This window comes from Sitophilus oryzae, unplaced genomic scaffold, assembly GCF_002938485.1.
Source record: "Sitophilus oryzae breed Bouriz unplaced genomic scaffold, Soryzae_2.0 scaffold_1002_pilon_pilon, whole genome shotgun sequence".
NCBI classification, from domain to species: domain Eukaryota; kingdom Metazoa; phylum Arthropoda; class Insecta; order Coleoptera; family Curculionidae; genus Sitophilus; species Sitophilus oryzae.
The window spans coordinates 947,733-966,739 of NW_022145619.1; the positions used below are offsets into that span (position 1 = coordinate 947,733).

Sequence of the window (19,007 nt, forward strand, 5' to 3'; positions counted from 1 at the left end):
ATCTATGTATCGCTCATATCAAGTACATATAATATCAAAAAATAAAAATTATGAAATTCAATAAGTGGAGTGGGCGTGTTTCTGGGGTTGAATTATACCGTATGATCGAGAAAAAACGGCGTCAGCGATGGCTATGAAATGAAAATCGCTGTCATTTTATATGTAAATTTATATAGGAAATGTCATCGATCGTCATTTTCCAGCCAACTGGACGCCATCATACGGTACTACCAGTTAAAATACTTGCACTTATTTCTTCGACACCCTGTATTTTATCACAACGCAAGTCCGTCTACTATAGTGACGCCGGAACTCGTTATCCCTTCGGCCTCTATCCGTAATTCACGATCTAACGATTGCCATATGTTTCTAAAACGTCATTTTGACGTTTGTCAACGAAAATAACCTAATTTTAGTCGATCGGAGTACGATTTCCAGTTTTTAGAATTTTATATTTATCTTTTTTAACTATTATTCACATTAGGACAGGATTTAAAGCATCAAATATCTTATGCAAAAATATACAATCTGAAACGTGTGTAACATGTAATTATTTGTGTTTTTAAATATGATTAGCCATTTTTTTTGAGACAATAAAATTCTAGCACTTTCTAAAAAGATTCGATGTGTCTGCCAGCTAAAAATAGTACATTACTTTTATATTTCGTATTATTCGTAGTGACATATTTTAGAAAATAACTGGATTATACGGCTATTTTTAGCGCACTGTAGAGCGTTTTTTTACCCATCTTTTGGCATTTTTCAGTGTCCCAAATACGACATGGTTTCCCGAAAGTCCTCCTAGGAGATAATTAAATTTAGTACCACCGAATGCAAGAAGATATTTCTTAAAAAAATATATTAAAAATGCCAGTGTTAAGTCCACATAGAAGTTTATCCTCCGGATTGTCTGGATCATATCGGTACACTTACAATACAGCCTTTGATAAGCCTTATTATGGAAGTACTAGTTATAACCCTCGGTTGTCTAGTTATTCAGAACGATTTACGACAAGAACTTATACGGATTCAGATGGGAGAAGAGTATACTTAAGGTAAGTACCTATTTATAGTACTAGATATATGGATATGAGGCTATGAATCAACATTTTGCGTATATATCTAATAGTAGAAAAATATATCTAATAGTAGAAATATTATAGAAAAACAAGAAAGATACTGTGCAAATGTTTATAATCTTGTTCATTCTAAACACTCTAAACAAAGGATAGGGTAGTCACAGGTCTATCATTGTCTATTCAGGGGCCTGCAACAGTGCTTCGGGCATCTGTAGCTGCTATAATAAAATACTTCCGAATTTTTTTAAGTGTACAAACCAAGCAAAATATTTAAATTTTACTGGGTGACTCAAAAAAGTGTGAATGGATCAGGATGATTTTTTTTAAATGGAACATCCTTATAATATTGCATTTTTGACTTCCTTTCTGATCACTTTGCATTATCCTAAGATATTAAATTTTTTTCAATAGTTTCTGAGATATTAATAAACAATCTAGCCTTTTAAAAAAAATATTAAAAATACAAGAAATGCCCTGGAATTAAAACTATACTAGGTATTTATTGTCGATGATCTGTACTTACTTTGCTACATCATAGAGGGTGTTCAAAATTCCACGCCACACTTTCTTTAAATATAAAATAATTTTTCTTAGTTTTTTTAAATGGAACACCCTATATATTATTTTTTTGTTAGATGCAGAATTAAAAAATGAACATATTCGCGGTATTTTGTTACACATGGCTCTTTCAACAGTAGATTTTTCTGAAAAATGTTTTTACCATTGAAAGAGCCTTATTTTTACCATAGAAACAGAAATATATATGGTAATAATACCTTTTTATTTTTAATCTAAGATAATACCGCGATTATCTGTAAAACCGTTAAAATTTCAAAATACTTTAAATACAAAAAATGTTTGTTTTAATTCTCTATCTAACAGAAAAATAATATAATGGATGTTCCATTTAAAAAAAAACGAAGAAAAATTATTTTATATTACAGAGAGTCTTTCATGGAATTTTATGCATCCTGTATGATTTAAGATTACGATATTTATAATATAGTATATACTGTCCCACTATAGTAAGTACCTAGCATAGTTTTTATTTCAGGACACGTTATATTTTTTATATATATTTTTTTTAAAAGTTTGAAAAATATATTTTTTTATTTATTTATTTATATTTCCGAAATTATCAAGACACAGTTAATAATATCTTAGGACTATTAAAAGCAATTAAGGAGAAGGCAAAACTGCAATAATATACATATACACGGTGTTCCATTTAAAAAACGTTTTACTGATCCAATCACACTTTTGTGAACAACTTTGTACAGATTAAAATATTTTCCTGAAATAGTCTCTAGTACATACCGTATGATCGAAAAAAAACGGCGTCCAGTTGGCTAGGAAATGACGATCAATGACATTCCTGCAAATGACAGCAATCTTCATTTCATAGCCAACGATTTCCTGCAAATGACAGCAATCTTCATTTCATAGCCATCGCTGACGCCGTTTTTTTATATCATACGTTACTTTAGGTATGCACTTAAACAAGTTAGGTATGCACTTAAACATTCCTAAGTTGTTTTTACAAGACCTACAGATGTCTGACGCTCTGTTGCAGAACCCTGTATATTTAGGTAATACCTTTTAGACCTTTTATAAAAGTAGGCGCACAAAAAGATTGTGCTATTTCTCTAATATTGCTTATATTCCTCTTATGGTCTTTTTATACCTCTACTAAAAATGTACAGTAGAACCTTTTTAGTTTTATCTTTAATTATTTTTAAAATTTATCTTCGATTAACCTCAGAAGTGGCTCAATCACGGAAGATGGAGTGACGACAAAATTTCGAGAGGAATCTAGAGAGGGCTCGTCATCTCGAGACAGTGGAATCAATTCAGTGAGAGAAGGCAGTGCCTTGGATTTTCCTCGAAGGTAATATACAGTGTGGACTATCAGTGCGAGGAAGTCCAATATAGTTGTATTTTTTTAATGCAGAATTAAAACACTCACATTTATTTTATTTGAAGTATTCTATATCTTTGATCGTTTCGCGCAGAGATTTGCAGTTTTATTACTATTGTTTTATAATTATATGACTTTTTCAGTACTAAAATATAAGGCAAAAAATCATGGGGTGGTTTTGCTAAAGATTTACTGTTGAAAGTGCCGTGTGTAATATATTGTCAAGGTGTATGTGGCGCTAAACTGTATTACTGGTTGCCTACATTGTCGCAACGTGCCTACGTGTCAAGAAACATGGCGAATTCACCAGAAAGTGAAAGAAATATTACAGAATTCTATAGAAGGTTCGAGAAACAGTCAGCAGGGGTATATAAAGGCCCACGTTTGACAATACCGCGTTTTAAATTGTGAATTAATTGGCGAACGTGCCAGAACCGTTAGAGCAATAGTAGTTGCATAAATTGTGTTGTAAATAGTATAAGTTGTGTGTACAGAGTGAGAAAAATAAATTCGTTAAGTATTTTATCGTGAGTTTAAATTAGTGGATCCACGGAATCCGTAACAATATTAACGCCAATAACTGCTAAACCGTTAAAAATTTAGGAACACTTTAAATGCAAAAAATATTCATTATTTTATTCTGCATCTAAAAGAAAAATAATATACAGGGTGTTGTATTTAAAAAAATTGAGATATAGCATTCTAAATATTGCGGTGGTCATAAAATTTACCCTGTATAAGATAATGTAAATTTTCCTTCGCGGGATAATTCTGTTATCCTCGATGTTTAGGAAAATATAGCTATGTATTAATAAAGTTTTCTCTTTTAGTTTTTAACCACTTTGCCGTTATAGTGTTTTTAACTAAAGTTTCGGTAAACATGAAATAGAATGGCAACAACGCATAGTGCGAGAAATAAAAATAGCGTTTTATATGTAGAATTTTATGCTGAATCCAAATCTGTAAAGAAAAATGGGTGGTGAAATTTAAAAAAACTTAAAACTTTATCATAACCTTTTTTTGTGACACCGTATACAACAAAATATTTTTAAAATATGCCCCTTTATAAACCATATAACATCTGTATAAAACTTTTTTTTATATCTTCGACAACGACGATGATATTGGACTTCCTCGCACTAATGGGCCACCCTGTATACACATAGTTCATTTCTCTGGTGATGATTTAAGGTTAATAATACTTAGTATCAATCAGTAACAGTTGTAACAGTCCTGAAATGGTACTTTCTATTAGGGTAGAGGGTACTACTGGTGGTACTATTTTTATCCTTACAAATACAGAAAGTACAACAAATGGCAAAAAAACTAGGACTTTTTATATAAGAATAAGTTAATACATTATTGAAACTACTGTATCTATCTTATTAAAAAAAATATCACCAGTAGTACATTCTACCCTAATAGAAAGTACACTTTCGGAACTGTTATGGAATTTTACACTATCGCTATTCGCTTTGGTATTAAAATGTGTGTAAGAGTACGACATTTCAAGAAAAAAAACGGTCTACCAATGTTCTTAAAAATAGACGAAATACCGTATGATCGAAAAAAACGGCGTCAAAGACGGCTGAGGAATGACGATCGATGAAAATTTTGGCGAGGTCTTTGACGCCGATTTTTTTCGATCATACGGTACTTTAGATGTTTATTTGAACTTCTTTTCTTAAAAACATATATGAGAAATCACACCATGAAATTTTTTAGACTGCTTATTAAACACCCTGTATATTAATGTTTTATGAATTATTTTCCTGTTTTTTTAGAGACAGTTCGCTGAGTAGATCCGATAGAGTGTCCACTTCCAGCGTGATAGACTCGGTGGCGGAAATGAGGAACAAGTATTCTCCAGCCAATTACGTACCGGCCATTTACAGGAACAAATATGAAAATATCTCCAGATCGAAGTCGATTAACGATATAGGTAGGCCCAAGTTTTTTTTTATTTTTTAATTATTTCTTTTATTTTTTTATACCAAAATTATTTTTAACTTTCTTTGCAGGTCTTCCTCCAATTGAAAATAAATCTACCAACAATGTATCTCCTCCTAAAAACCAGGTAAGTTTTACAATACCATTGGCAATTGTACAGGAGCGGCTCGTCGATAAGAGCGAGAATAGGCGCGAAAATAAAAAATAAATAAATGAAAACTAGACCTTAAAAAATGAATCTCATTGTAGTTGGTTTAATGCTTTGAGTATTAAGGTCTCTGCACATTTTATCATACACATATTGTTTGAGGGATGTAACGTTTTGATTCCAAAAATATTATTTAGTGGTTTTACAAGTAATTCACACTATCTGGCATCATTGTAGATTGTACTATTGTGTCCCTTTTCTTGAGTTATAACTCATCATACAGTGTCAGAGCTTTGACAAAAGCCAGTGTATGAGACGGTTTTACAAATGTTAGTTCTCCATCTCCGATATCAGTCGTACCAAAGTTTATGATACGAATGGTTGTCGTCTCGGCGCACTCATTGATGAGGTGTTCTGGTGTTTCCCCATTTTTCCCACATAATCTGCATTCGCCGTTTATTCTTACCTTTATTCTACTGAGGTGTTCGTTGAGGAGAGAGTGTCCTGTTTAAAACCCCATGACAATCCAGAGGATCCAAGTAAAATATTTGATTTTTCTCGGTCGTAGGTTCTGATAAATTTCCTCTAGTGTCTTGGACCGTTGGAAGATTTCCATTCCAGGTTATGGGTGGAGTCTTCCGGATTCTTCTTGTCTTAATCTGTTTATTCAAAGACACAATAACGATATTTTTGAGATTAAATGGTACCTAGAAGGTAGCACCAAAGGTGGCACTAAAAATAGTGTACCTAAAAGGTAATAAATGTCATGATGTTATGTTTATAATGCCAAAAGAGATTGTCCGATAAAAGTTTGATAAAAATCGTCGAAAAGTGACAATAATAATATGCTAGACAGAAGCCACAAACAATAAGGTGAAAAATATTCTGGTAATTTATCGATTTTAATTTTTATTGATTAGGAACAATATATGTTTTTTGTTCTTGTTTTTTTATGAGAAGGTTTTAATTGAGTTATGAAATCTGTTATTCCAAACCAAACCAAATCTACAACATAAACGAAATATTTTACATTTACACTTTTATCTGGAAGTTGAGTCGACAATAGAGTTGTTTATTATTTCGCTTGTTTTTATGAATTACGAAAAAATGTTAAGGTTCTTGTAGCAAGATCAAGGCTGGACCCTGTAAGACCAAGATTTTGTTTCGTACTTTGTTATATCACCACAGACATATTCATTAATGTGGATTTTGTTCTGTCAGGACGTGAACACATCTCCCTCAGGAGGTGGCGCCAAAGGCGGTAAAAGCTCCGCCGGTACTACCGGCGCTTCCAGACGCTCATTGGTCGCCTCACAACCCGCCGACAAGGACCTCGACGATGACGTGGCGCATGCGCGGCGCGTTTCTCCATCAAATAAGCTGGGTCTAGTCGGTTTGAGGAATATCGGCAACACCTGCTTCATGAACAGCGTATTACAGGTACGTAATAATATACGGACTAATTTTCTACGTCTGGACGTGCATGTAATGTAGAAAATTATAAGCGATGCCAATTAAACTTTTAGTTACGTAATCGAGGGCGCGATTTTTAAGTCATTATCGCCAACCATGGATGACATATTCAGTGCCGGGCTGACTAACTGGAATTTAAATTTCCCGCTGGGGATTCAGGTGGTAGCTGTGCTGTAAAAAATGTCAAGTTGCCACATTTATTTATTTATTTTCTGACATTGTTATTCGTTTCGACACTTTAGTTTTGTATTACGAGTTTTCGGTTTAAGTGAATTGTGCTGTGATACTTTTAGCTTAAAAATGTTTACTAGCAGACCTCGCAGTCCAACATTGTTCTTTTTAGAACCTCTTTTAGTGCGAAGTGTAGAAGATAGCTCAATAGCCATTGCAAAAAATTATTATTTCTGTTTCCTAAAATATTTTTATTAAAAGAAAATATGTAAAGTGGACAACGCTGTGCCGGTTAAGCTTAATTACGTCACTAAAAATTTATTTGGTATCACTAATTAATTTTCTACGTGTAGAATGTACGGTAAAATCACAGAATATACTAACGAAAAAGAAGCCCAAGTTCCTTGTAATAAATCGGTTCCATTTTAGTAGCGCCATTTCTCGACAAAGCTGACATTTACAGGTTAGCCAAAGGGGTGAGGGGCCGCACGGTGGAAAGACCCAATATAAAATGTTGGACATTGACTTAAAAATAAAATTTTAAATTAAATAATTTTGGTAGAAGATTTGAATTACTTAATGTCCAGACCGTTATATTTTATCCAACTCAAAAAAATATTTTTAATTATATGTCTGTTTGAAAAGTTTCAAATGAAGATATTACACTGACTTAATTATGGTATTCATTTCTTGTGAAACAACCTAGTTTTATAAAAACTGGCAAAGACATTAATAATTTTTTTTAACCATACATATTAGTGCAAACGATTGTTTTACTTTAAAATAAAAGATATATATAGTCACAAAAGTTTGGGAGAACAATTGTATATAAGAGACACATAAACATTTTTTTGCTGCCAAATACTATATTTAGTAGCAAAAAAATGTGTATGTAGAAAAATAAAAAAATGGCCAAAGTTGGCCAAGACTTTATATATATCACAAGGTAGATTAAGCCTTTCTAATAACGAAACTAATTTAACATCTTGCCCCAGCTTGCCCCCCTCTAAAAATTTCCATTTAATATATTACTAATACATGTTATACTAAAATCAAAAACCTTTTCAATTCCAATAAATTAATTTAAAATTTTTAGAGTCAAATTATCTTTATTTTTTTATAAATTTATTAATATTTAATTATTAATTGGATAAATACAAAATGACGCTAAAATCAAAAACAGATACAGGGTGCTACAACTATATGGAAAACTTATAAACTATTGGAAAAAGAAAGAGGGTTAAAGTGCAGTGTTGAGGTTTTTTGTCTGTAATAAAAATATTCTAGTGCGTTGATTTACTGTTATATTCTTTGCTTATAATAAAGTTATTGTACAGGGTGTCCCACTAAGAATAGATCTCGGCTATATCTCGGAAAGTCTTAGCCGTGAGGCTTGCGGAAAAAATATTCATAACTAAAGAGACCATGAGAAAATGCAGGAAATTATTTTCAAATTTGTAGAATGGCCGCTAGAGGGCGCAACTGCTATAAAAAATAAGAAAATGGAGTTTTTACACAACTTTGCCTAGATAAGGGGTACTATAAATAATAGCTTCATAATCTTCAGTAAATTCTGAATATTTTTTGTTGGAACCATTTTCCCCTATCTGCCAAAATAAAGTGGTGGGGGAAGGTTAGATCTGTTTTTATTTAAGTATTAATAATTCCGGACTGGATGGACGGAATCCAACTAACGGGGGCTCGTTTAAAAGACCGTTTCTTACTCTATATTATACCATATAAACAATAATAGTAAGCTTTTGAACGTAGATGCTAGGGGGCGCTGTCTTACAAATCAACAAACATTGCGCGTTTTTTCAAAAAAAAATAAATGCGATGGTATATGCCATTTTAGCTAATAGTAAAGAGTAATGAAAGCTTAAAAAGTCAGTGAAAACCGCATCTTGATATCTTCTTTCAAATCGAAGATATTAGCAAAGTTATGTCAAATAGGAAAATATATGTAAGCCCTTAATTACCATATTTTTATAACACGGTATCAGTAGTCTTAGATTTCAGTGGTAAAATCTAAAGCTATTTCTTTTTAAAAGGATCAAAACTAAAACATTCCACGACAGTTTGGCAAAGTTTATAAGCATTTAAAACTTGTAAGATTTTTCCAAAACATACTATATTTTTAGGTCACCCTGTAGATGGTTTGTAACGAGCCAACCACTTTCTTTCATTAAAGTTTAAAATTGTTCTGTTTATACATTATTACGGTATATAAAAATCATTTTTTCGTCTTTTGGATTAAAAGTGTTGAGAAGAAAACCTCATGTCCAACAGCTCCCATAAGCTCGTTCCACTGTGGGCCGGGGGAATTGTAAAATACACTTTTTTATTTTAATTATTTTTATTCGCTATTTGCAATTTTATTTTTAAAACATATTATCTGAAACAATCACATAATATGTCTTAAAAATAAAATTACAAACGGAAACAAAAGGAATTAAATAATCTGAAAATCTACAAAGTTTATTGATAAAGTTAGGCTATGCAAATTGATATATTAAGTATAACCTCTTTGGTATAACATTGTTAAACAAACATTAACAAATCATAACATATCAGATCATAGAACTAAAAAAAGTACTATTACATAAAAACAGGTGATACAATACTTCAAAATTAATTTTAACATAATATCAAAACCGAAAAATCAAACTGCAAACACAACCACACTTATCACAACAGAAATTAACACACACTTCCGCGGCAAATGTCCAAGAAAGACTGATCATTCTGATTAGTCCGGTCCGGTCGTAGCTTACGTCGTATTGTCGGTAAGCAAAATCCCTGTCTAAAAATCTTGACGATCAGCGCCATCACCCGTCATAATTGGGAAACTATTGCTGGAATCATTTTGAATATTTCACTTACATGGCCCTGGGTAAAATATGTAAAAATTTTCACCTACCCAACTCTGTGCCTGGTATAATATTAAAGTAATACTTATATGTTCTGTTTTATATCTAGTGCCTGAGTAACACCAAAGTGCTACTGGATTATATTAATAAGGACAGTTACCAAAGAGATATCAACAGCACTACTTCTGCTATGAAAGGTATATATTATTAGACACACCGATTTGGTCATTTTAGAAGTGTGGTTTGGATTTTAACGTGTAAGACAGAGAATAATATAAATAACCGGTTGACAGACAGAGAGACAAAATCAAAACCGGTTTCAATCAATACAGTGTTGCCGGTTTTTACGTTTGTAGGAAAATTTCTCTAAAAAAAATAAACTACTTTAAAAACTTTTATTTACACTACTGAAATGAAGATAATATATCTAAGCTAAATATAATCTATTACATCTGTAGTAAAATGAGTAACTAATTGTGAAAAATAAGGTTCCAACCCTAGATGAAACATTTTCCATAAACGCCTACTCGTGCGGATTGAACTTTTGATGCAAAATCCGGCAATACCGCATAGAAGAAATGTAGCAATCCAACTTTTATCTTTTTAATACATTTGATTTTCCATTAAGCTGCCTACGTCACTGTCTTACATGTTAAAATCCAGACCACACTTCTGAAATGACCAAATCGGTATATTATGTTTTAATAGGACTATTTCTTTATGAGCTATGTTTTAGGAGCCCTAATTAAATCATTTGCTGAACTATTAAAACAATTATGGTCACCCAGTTCTTCAGGACCTGTAAACACTGCAGCTCTCAAGGCACAGATTCAGAAATTCGCTCCTCGGTTTATGGGATATGCTCAGCAGGATGCTCAGGAATTTTTGCGATATCTTTTGGAAGGTATTTTTACTAATTTTTACTGTCGTTGAAAACTCTCCAACGACTCAGGACAGATTTCGATAAACGACATCCAAAAAATGACAGAAAATGCTATTTGCCCGTGAATTCAAATGACAGTAACATAACTGTCACTGTCAGGGACTCCCGTTTGACAGGCTATGACCTTAATATAAACTTTTTTTATATTATAGCTATGCAGGGTGATTCACGGCCATGGTACGTTAGAGTTTTATGGAGAACCGGTGATATAATTTTTACATAAAAACGGCTGCTCTATCTTTCTAAAATATTTTTATTATTACATTGTTGCCGCATGATATGTAGACCAGAAATCGTGTTTTTTTACTAAAAATTAAACAAAAATTCAATTTTTTTTTCATAAAAATCCAAATTTTCGTTTTTTTTTTCGCGAAAAAAACCTCATAGGCGTGTTTCTGGTGTCAAAATATACTACCCCTAAAAATATTTCATTTATTTAAGACTCACCCTGTATTTATAGCTCTTCTTTGCAGGATTGCACGAAGAAGTGAACAGGGTAACGTCAAAACACAAACCAATCACGACGGACATTGACGATACTCTGTCAGATACGGAAAAGGCCAACGAAGCCTGGAAACGATACGTCCGAACCGAAGATTCTTATATAGTGGATATGTTCGTTGGTCAACTAAAGTCTACTTTGAAGTATGTTCATTTTGTATGGTTAATTATTGTTAGTATACTACTGATCGCTTGTTGTGTAGGTGTACATTTTGTGGCCACTGCAGCGTTACATTCGACCCCTTCTGGGACTTATCATTGCCTTTACCCTCAGGTAGGAATTCCACAGCTTTGCGCTTGTCCCACTGTCTGGACGCTTTCACCAAGGAAGAGACACTTGATGGAGACGAAAAACCGAAATGCGATAAGTGTAAAGAACGAAGACGGTGCACGAAGAGTTTTAGCATACAGAAATTTCCTCAGGTGAGTTAATGAAAAATAAATGGTGTCCAGTTGAGTTGGAAATGACGATAATATTTATAATAATAAAAAACTATTAACCAGGAATCACATGCCATTTAATTTTTTTCATTTTTCTATCAAAACACTTTAAAATCTCTTCCAGGTCTTAGTAATTCATCTTAAGCGGTTTTCCCCTCTGGAACGATTCCGTGGAAAACTCAATACACTAGTGGAGTTTCCTGTGGAAAACCTGGATTTATCCAGATACGCTGCTGATTCGGCGCAGCAAAATGGAATGTCCTCCAGATACAATCTGTATGCAGTGTCGGAACATTCGGGCACTCCCTATTCGGGGCATTACACTGCACACTGCAAAAACCCACTAAGCGGCGAGTAAGTTTAGTTAGAGTAAGGCATGGGCGGCTCGTCAGTAAGGGCAAAATTAAATTCTACAATATAAAAAGTAAATCTAAATTAAAACAAAGGAAATACGGTGCATTTTGGACTAAGGGGATCAGAAGAGGACCATAATAAATCTGAAAAGGTCGCAGTGGATCAGGCCGATAGCCACCTACTGCCACCTACTTTTTATTTGGAAATGAAAGAGTAAAATGCTACGTAATTTTTATTTATTTTTTTTACTGTCTATATTAAGTAGTATCGCACGCCTATTCACGAGTCGCTACTTCTTACATGGGTATTTTTATAAAAAAAAATCAATAACATTTTAGGTGGCACGAATATAATGATTCCCGAGTATCACTAGCCAGTGCACGTTCCGCAGTGTCGCCAGAGGCGTACGTATTGTTCTACGAGAGAGAAGGAGAATCACCCTCACAAAATTCACTATAGTTAAGGCTTCGTTCACAAGAGAGTGTATAGCGTTATACTTTCACCGATATTAATTGAAGAGTTGTCTAATATCTATATTTGCAACTGAACTGGGTCTTTTCAGCGTACACCACGTCACTGACGACTATACAGGGTGTTTTTGAATATATGTCCCACATTTTTCAACTCTTTTGAAGGTAAAAAGTTTGTGTTCTAAAATGCTTCGTGTTGGAGATAGAGGGGGTGTCAAAGTATTGATAATTTTTTTTTCTCTAATATCTTTGGTAGTCAGTCTAGATATTTTTATGAAATTTGGTACACGTTTTTTCACCATTGAGAGGCATTTTTTTTAAATATATTTTCTCTAATTTTTACCAGTGCAGTTCGTTACCGAATTTTTCATACAGGACATCGTATCAGTTTTTTTTTTTGGCAATTTTGCCATGCATTAAAATGGTTTTTATTTTTTTAAGTGAAAACTGTGACATAATATAAAATAAGAGACGTAATTTGTTATAAAATGAATAGGGATTCTAAAAATAATTTTTATTTTCGTATTTATCGCGTGGGTACGAAACGCATTTTTTTCGAAAAATATTCAGTCGATATTCCGTACGCACGACACTGGTGTAAATTAAAAAAAACATTTTTCATTGAAACCTTTAATGGTAAAAAGACTTGTACAGAATTTCATAAAAATATCTGCAGTGGTTCCGAAGATATATAAAAAAAATTCTCAAAACTTTGACACTTTGTATTTATATGAACTTTTTACCTTAAAAATCACCCTATATGGTCTTTTAACAATCTAAAAACAAACTAAATTAGAAACACTTAAAATTTATTTGTTATATTATTAAAATTTTTGATTGTTATCTTTTTTTTGCTTATTTATTTATTATTTTAGATCTAATATATATTTATTAAAATTATTTCTGTATTAATATAACTATATATTATAAATTATATCGTTATACAGGGTTCTGCAACAGTGCTTCTAGGCATTGAAAAAACAAACGGCGTCCAGTTGGCTTGGAAATGAACATTGATGACATTCCCCATATAATTTTACATATAAAAGGGCAGCGATCTTCATTTCGAAGCCATCGCCGGCTCCGATTTTTGCCATCTTTTGCTCCGATCATAATTGTATTTTAAGAAAATATGTTCGCCTATACAGGGTGTCTAAAAAAATAAGCGGATGAGGATAGATTTTTTTAAACGGGACACTGTAATTTTGGGTTCTCCTATATCACTTTATATAATGCTAGGTTATTCTTATATTTGTTTATGGTTTTTTTTATTATTAAATAAAACTAATATATTTTGCAGAATTTAAAAAAAATAAATAAAAATACAAATCAACATCCTTGGATTACAACAACGTCCGGTATATACTACAGTGGGTTTTTTCTTACTTTATTACAAATATCGTAATCGTAAATTATACATTATACTAAAATAAATTTAATAATAACCTAGTTTTATACAGAATTATCAAAGAGGAATCCATAAAAGTGCAATAAAATACAGGGTGCCCTGTTTAAAAAATCTACGTTCGCTCACTCACTTTTTTTGAGTCACTCTGTACAGGTGAACATATTTTCCTGAAATACATCCTACTGCCTTTTTTTTGCAAAAGGAAATCCTTAGGAGTTATAATAGATGCTAAACGCACTACTTCTGCAGGACCCTGTATAATTATATTTATAAAGGGTGATTCTCTAACCCAGGGAATAAATTCAGTAGGAAATCGGATATGTATATTTTTAAATCAGAGATATGGTATTTTAAACTGCGCTATTTTTGACGTAGGGAAATGCTATATAACTTGTCCGAAATTTGATGCAAAATTTCAAATTTTTATTCCCATAGAAATTGAGGTAAGTATTGAGAAGCTTTTTGGGACAGGCTATATAACATTTTCTTACATATTTCTGAAAGAAAACAGATATCTCTGATTTACTGAATCTATTCCGAGTTAGAGAATAAATCGCCCTGTATATAGAGCTTTCTTTATAAACACTTTATTGTGATAGTATTTACGATAAGCACATTTTAATGATTGGTCTTGCATAATTTTGTAATATATTTTTTTGAAGATTCCTAATACTTAACTATTAAATATATTATTTATTAATACTGATAAAATAAAATTTTTGATTTTATAAATTCCGCTGCTTTTTTAAAATTCAATGGTAATTTATCAGATATACAGAGGTAGAGAGAATGGGCACGAAAGTACGTAGAAATGTTTTATTCAAAGGTTTAAACCTGGTTTCAACAAAAATTTTGAAATCGGTAGCAGTCGGAGTCGGAACGTTTTGTGGTCGGAACTATTTAAAGATCAAACATCGATATTTTTAAAACATCAAGGAACATCGCCCAGCACTACTGTCAGCCGTATCGCTTCTGTGGTTGCACTTTTGTTTATTCTCTATGGCCTCTCTAACCTAAAATAAAGTCGACGTCTTTGAAAATAATTATCAAAAACAAATGATTATTTACGTTCGGGATTGCCCCACTTAAAAGAGATTCTAAAAATATTAGCGAATACATGGCAGCGTTATTTTTAACACCGACTTGAAATGGTCCAGAAACTCGACTCTTTCAGCAACGAAACCTTAGATGATTATCCGAATTCCCAGTTAAAAAGCGTTGAATTATTTAATTTGTTCTCGGAACGCTTCAATGCGATTTTTGTTAGTGTTCAGAATTATTTAGTCAACACAGTGGAGCATCTTGTCCTTGGAATTCTTTTATATGTTACAATATGTATCATTCTTTTTTATGTTATCACACAATGGAAATTTATCAAGTTCTCTCGAGACATGAGAAACTCAAAACGACTGCTTTTTGTTATCGCCCACCCAGATGACGAAGTAATGTTTTTCGGCCCCACTATTTTCCATTATATTAAGAAAGACTGTATAGTGTTTTTAATGTGCTTATCCACAGGTATACTATTGATAGTGAAAATTAATAAGAACATCATAATAAGCTACAGTTATACATATATTTAGGAAAAAACTATGGTATGGGTAAAGTACGAAGAAACGAACTGTATAGATCATGCAAGGTATTAGGTATAAAACAGGAAAATATATTTATTTACAATCATACCAGCTTGCCCGATTCAATCGAAGCAAAATGGCCCCTAGAAGTCATATCAAATCAGGTGCTGTATCTTGTCGATGTAGGTAAACCATATTATGTGGGATTTGTGTAATTTTTATTTACTCTAACATTTTTTCAGGCTTTGAACATAACAAATTTAATAACGTTCGATAAGTATGGGATATCAGGACACCAAAATCATTGCTGTATATATTATGCCATTGCCAATTTAATATTAGATAGACAGTTACCAAAATGTAAGTAATATAGGGTGTTTTTTAATAAGTGACTGGGCGATTTTTCAAAAAATGAAGCACAGTTTTTATTCTTTAATGAATAGCCAAATTTTGATTTTAATTTCTGTTTGTAAATTCTATAGTCTGTTGGTGTTTTGTTTATAAATATGTTGAATGTTATACAAGGGATTTAGTTTCTCAAATAGAATAAGCCTATTATAATATGTAGTTAAAATAACTGTTGTACTTTAAATCAAATTAATACTAGACACAGAGTATTAATAAAGATCTACTGACACTAAATCATAAAAATGAAAAAATCTAGGAATTTTTTTTTTGAGAGAAGCATATCATACTTCTTTAATGAAACCAGATGAAACTCACTCACCTTTATTTTTTTCTAGAATGAAATAAGAATGAAAAAATCAATTAATATATTATAGGGTGTTCCAATACACAAAGCACAACTTTGATGCATAACTTTTTTGGGGAGACCCTGCAGAACTCGAATATATTTTTATAAAATGCAATTTTCATAAAAATATCTGTAAAAAAAAAGATTTTTTTTTAAACTGACACCCTGCACCCTGTATCTCATAAACAAAGCATTTTAGAACACACAGTTATATGAAGTTACACAGTTATATTTTCAAAATAGTTGAAAAATCACCCTGTGAAATATGGGACACTTATTTATTGTTATTGATCATTTTTTTATTTTTAATGATTTTTTTTATAGTTTGTGGAGTATTCGTATTAGAAACGGTGAATATTTTGAGGAAATATTCGCTATTTCTTGACATACCCTTTTCTATGCTGTCTTCAAGGTTCATGTAAGCATTTTATCGATAAAAACATCGAATGATGAGAAAAAGATACGATCGAAAAAACGGCGTCAAAGACGGCTGGGAAAGTACAATTGATGATAGTTTTGGCGAAGTCAAGCCCTAGACGTTATTTACTTGGCTCGTACCCTCTTTATTTTATAATGGCACTTTCTGCCAGTAGATGGCCTTAAGAAGGTTGTAATTTATTTTCATATTGAGTAAAAATTATTTTTAAATGGTAATAAATTATTACCCTGTACATAAATGTAAAAAAAAACGAGCATTTTATAACTGTATTAAAACACACAATTCTCTCTTAGTCTACTCACACAGTCTACTCAGAAATAAACACACAGTCTACCCAGAAATAAAAAACATTACACAGTTGTCAAAATTAAAAAAAAATGAGATATAGCCATATAATTTAAATAATTTTTGGAGTATGGTCGAATTACTTAGAATATGTACTTAGATAAACACTTTTTAAAAGTGAAAAAAGTGAATCAATTATTTATTAATTAGGTACTATAGACTATACATAATTACTACACAATACAGACGGACAGACGGTCATTTTAATACTAATTATGTGAAAGTGAGTCAAATTATTTATTCATTTTTAATTTATTACTTTTTCAACGTTTTAAACTACACTTTTTCAATGTCTTTCAAATCTTTCAATTTAGTAGCTGCTAGTAAAAAGTTTCACTTCAAGTATGCGCGCTTAGTTTTAGGAAAGATTTTGTGGTGGACAACTGAAAAGATACAAGGACATTTTCCACGAAAATTTAAAGGGAATTAACATGCAGAATGAGTGGGAAAAAGCAGCTCACAATAGAACTCAATGGAGAAGGGTTGTAAACTCAGTTAACAGCGGCAACCAAAAAGTAGAGAGGCAACAAAGCAATGAGATTTTTGAATGTCCGGAGTGCGGTAGGCAGATAACATCACGTATCGGGCTTTTCAGTCACAGAAAAGCTCATGAAAGAAAACGCCTTGCGTGACCATTTTCTTTATGTGTGTCGAATACTCGTCAGCGAGTAACGGCTGTATGTATGTATGTAGGAAAGATTTTATATACCTTCTAAAGTTCTCCCCCTTCTCCCCCGTTCTCAGAACTGCGTCGTGTCGCTGGTTACACAGTTTGACATTTCAAACAACCAATGAGAGCTGTACTAAATTTAAAATTAACAGCTGTTTGAATTTTGTACAAATCTCATTGGTCCTTTTGACGTGTCGCCCGTGACACGACGTCGTTCTAAGAACAGGGCTTAAGTGATTCATTTTTTTAAATATATTTCTAGATATTAGAGTGGAAGGGGGGTTAGTTACAGTCTCTAGACATTTATATGTTAATAGTCAGAATTTCGATTTTTTTTAATCTTCTTCATTATCTCTTAGAATATATTTTGGATATTTCTGTTTTCTTTGACACTATTTCACCCTCCTATATCATGATACATATTCTTGAAATAAAGAGTTATATGTATCTATCAGACAGTGTTAATTTTTGACAAGTTTTATGTCAAATTTTAGACGTCTAGAGATTGACCTCGCCAAAATTATCATTTGTCATTCCCCAGCCGTTTTGACGCCGTTTTTTTATCATGCTGTATTTAATTCGTATTTTTCTAGGTACATGCATGGGTTCAAGCAAAGAAGCGTAATGCACAAAGCTATGAAAAAACATAAATCACAATTGGTATGGTTCAGAACCCTGTATATGATTTTTTCAAGGTACATGTTGGTTAACACTTTACAACAAGTGAATTTAGTGGACATTGAGCTGGATTTGGAATTGGACGATTAAAATATAGTATATGTTTAGAATATCTACCGGGTGTTTTTGAAAAGTGGCCCACCTCTATAACTTTTCTATTTTTTCAGATAAATAAACGAAATTTAGTGTGTTAGTAAACGACATAAACCAGGATTGACTTCCCGTTTCACCGGAAGTTACTAAAACTTCTGGGACCCTTACTATTTTTTTACCTTATTCAATAGAAAACGATAATTTCAGTTAAAAAATAGAATTTTAAATTTCAATTTAGAGTGTTGTGGTTGCATGCCAAAACCATTAATTTTTAATCAAGGAGCTTTTAGAAAAATAGTTTCGGTCGTCGAAAACAATTTAAGACCGTCAATCAATCCTGATTTATGTCATAATATACTAACATACCGAATATCGTTGTTTTTTTTACCATAAAAAAAAGTTATGGTGAGGCACTTTGAGAAACACCCGGTATATTTTCAAAAAAATTAATTTTCAATAATACAATAATAGCTAGCGCTAGTCAAACCAAAAATGTACCTACAATGTATATAGAATGAATAGAAGATCTCTTATTTTCAATATTTGTGCCATTAAATTTAAACACCCTGTAATTTTAATAATATTACAAGGTATTCCGTAAGCACATGCCAATAATTAAGGGGGTGATTCCTGGAACTATTCTAAGAAAAAAAATCATATGAAAAAAACGGCGTTCTGTTGTCTTGGAAATGACGATCGATGACATTTCACATATTATTTTATACCTA

The 19,007-nt window shown here is 32.2% G+C and overlaps 2 protein-coding genes across 5 annotated transcripts in view; both read left to right on the forward strand.

Annotated features, from left to right (window-relative positions):
* Window positions 1–12,588, forward strand: part of LOC115888391 (ubiquitin carboxyl-terminal hydrolase 2-like) — a 13,495-nt gene extending 907 nt beyond the window's left edge. Inside the window, exons 1-12 of one of the 4 annotated variants that reach the window (XM_030908208.1) lie at window positions 387–546; window positions 767–1,055; window positions 2,842–2,967; window positions 4,782–4,939; window positions 5,019–5,074; window positions 6,317–6,535; window positions 9,719–9,806; window positions 10,346–10,513; window positions 11,026–11,197; window positions 11,257–11,476; window positions 11,619–11,848; window positions 12,187–12,588. In XM_030908208.1, coding sequence (XP_030764068.1) covers window positions 868–1,055; window positions 2,842–2,967; window positions 4,782–4,939; window positions 5,019–5,074; window positions 6,317–6,535; window positions 9,719–9,806; window positions 10,346–10,513; window positions 11,026–11,197; window positions 11,257–11,476; window positions 11,619–11,848; window positions 12,187–12,307 — 1,746 coding nt within the window. In that variant the 5' untranslated portion in view covers window positions 387–546; window positions 767–867 and the 3' untranslated portion in view covers window positions 12,308–12,588. Of the gene's footprint in view, window positions 1–386; window positions 547–586; window positions 1,056–2,841; window positions 2,968–4,781; window positions 4,940–5,018; window positions 5,075–6,316; window positions 6,536–9,718; window positions 9,807–10,345; window positions 10,514–11,025; window positions 11,198–11,256; window positions 11,477–11,618; window positions 11,849–12,186 lie in introns of those variants that run through there. The other 3 variants (XM_030908146.1, XM_030908348.1, XM_030908273.1) reach the window with 3 other exon arrangements.
* A 2,117-nt stretch (window positions 12,589–14,705) lies between these two features.
* LOC115888716 (N-acetylglucosaminyl-phosphatidylinositol de-N-acetylase) lies at window positions 14,706–18,821 on the forward strand. Its single transcript, XM_030908557.1, has 5 exons — window positions 14,706–15,244; window positions 15,310–15,482; window positions 15,543–15,660; window positions 16,379–16,472; window positions 18,102–18,821. The coding sequence occupies exons 1-5, from the start codon at window positions 14,875–14,877 to the stop codon at window positions 18,274–18,276; spliced, it is 930 nt and encodes a 309-aa protein (XP_030764417.1). The 5' UTR covers window positions 14,706–14,874; the 3' UTR covers window positions 18,277–18,821.
* Window positions 18,822–19,007: the final 186 nt, after the last annotated feature.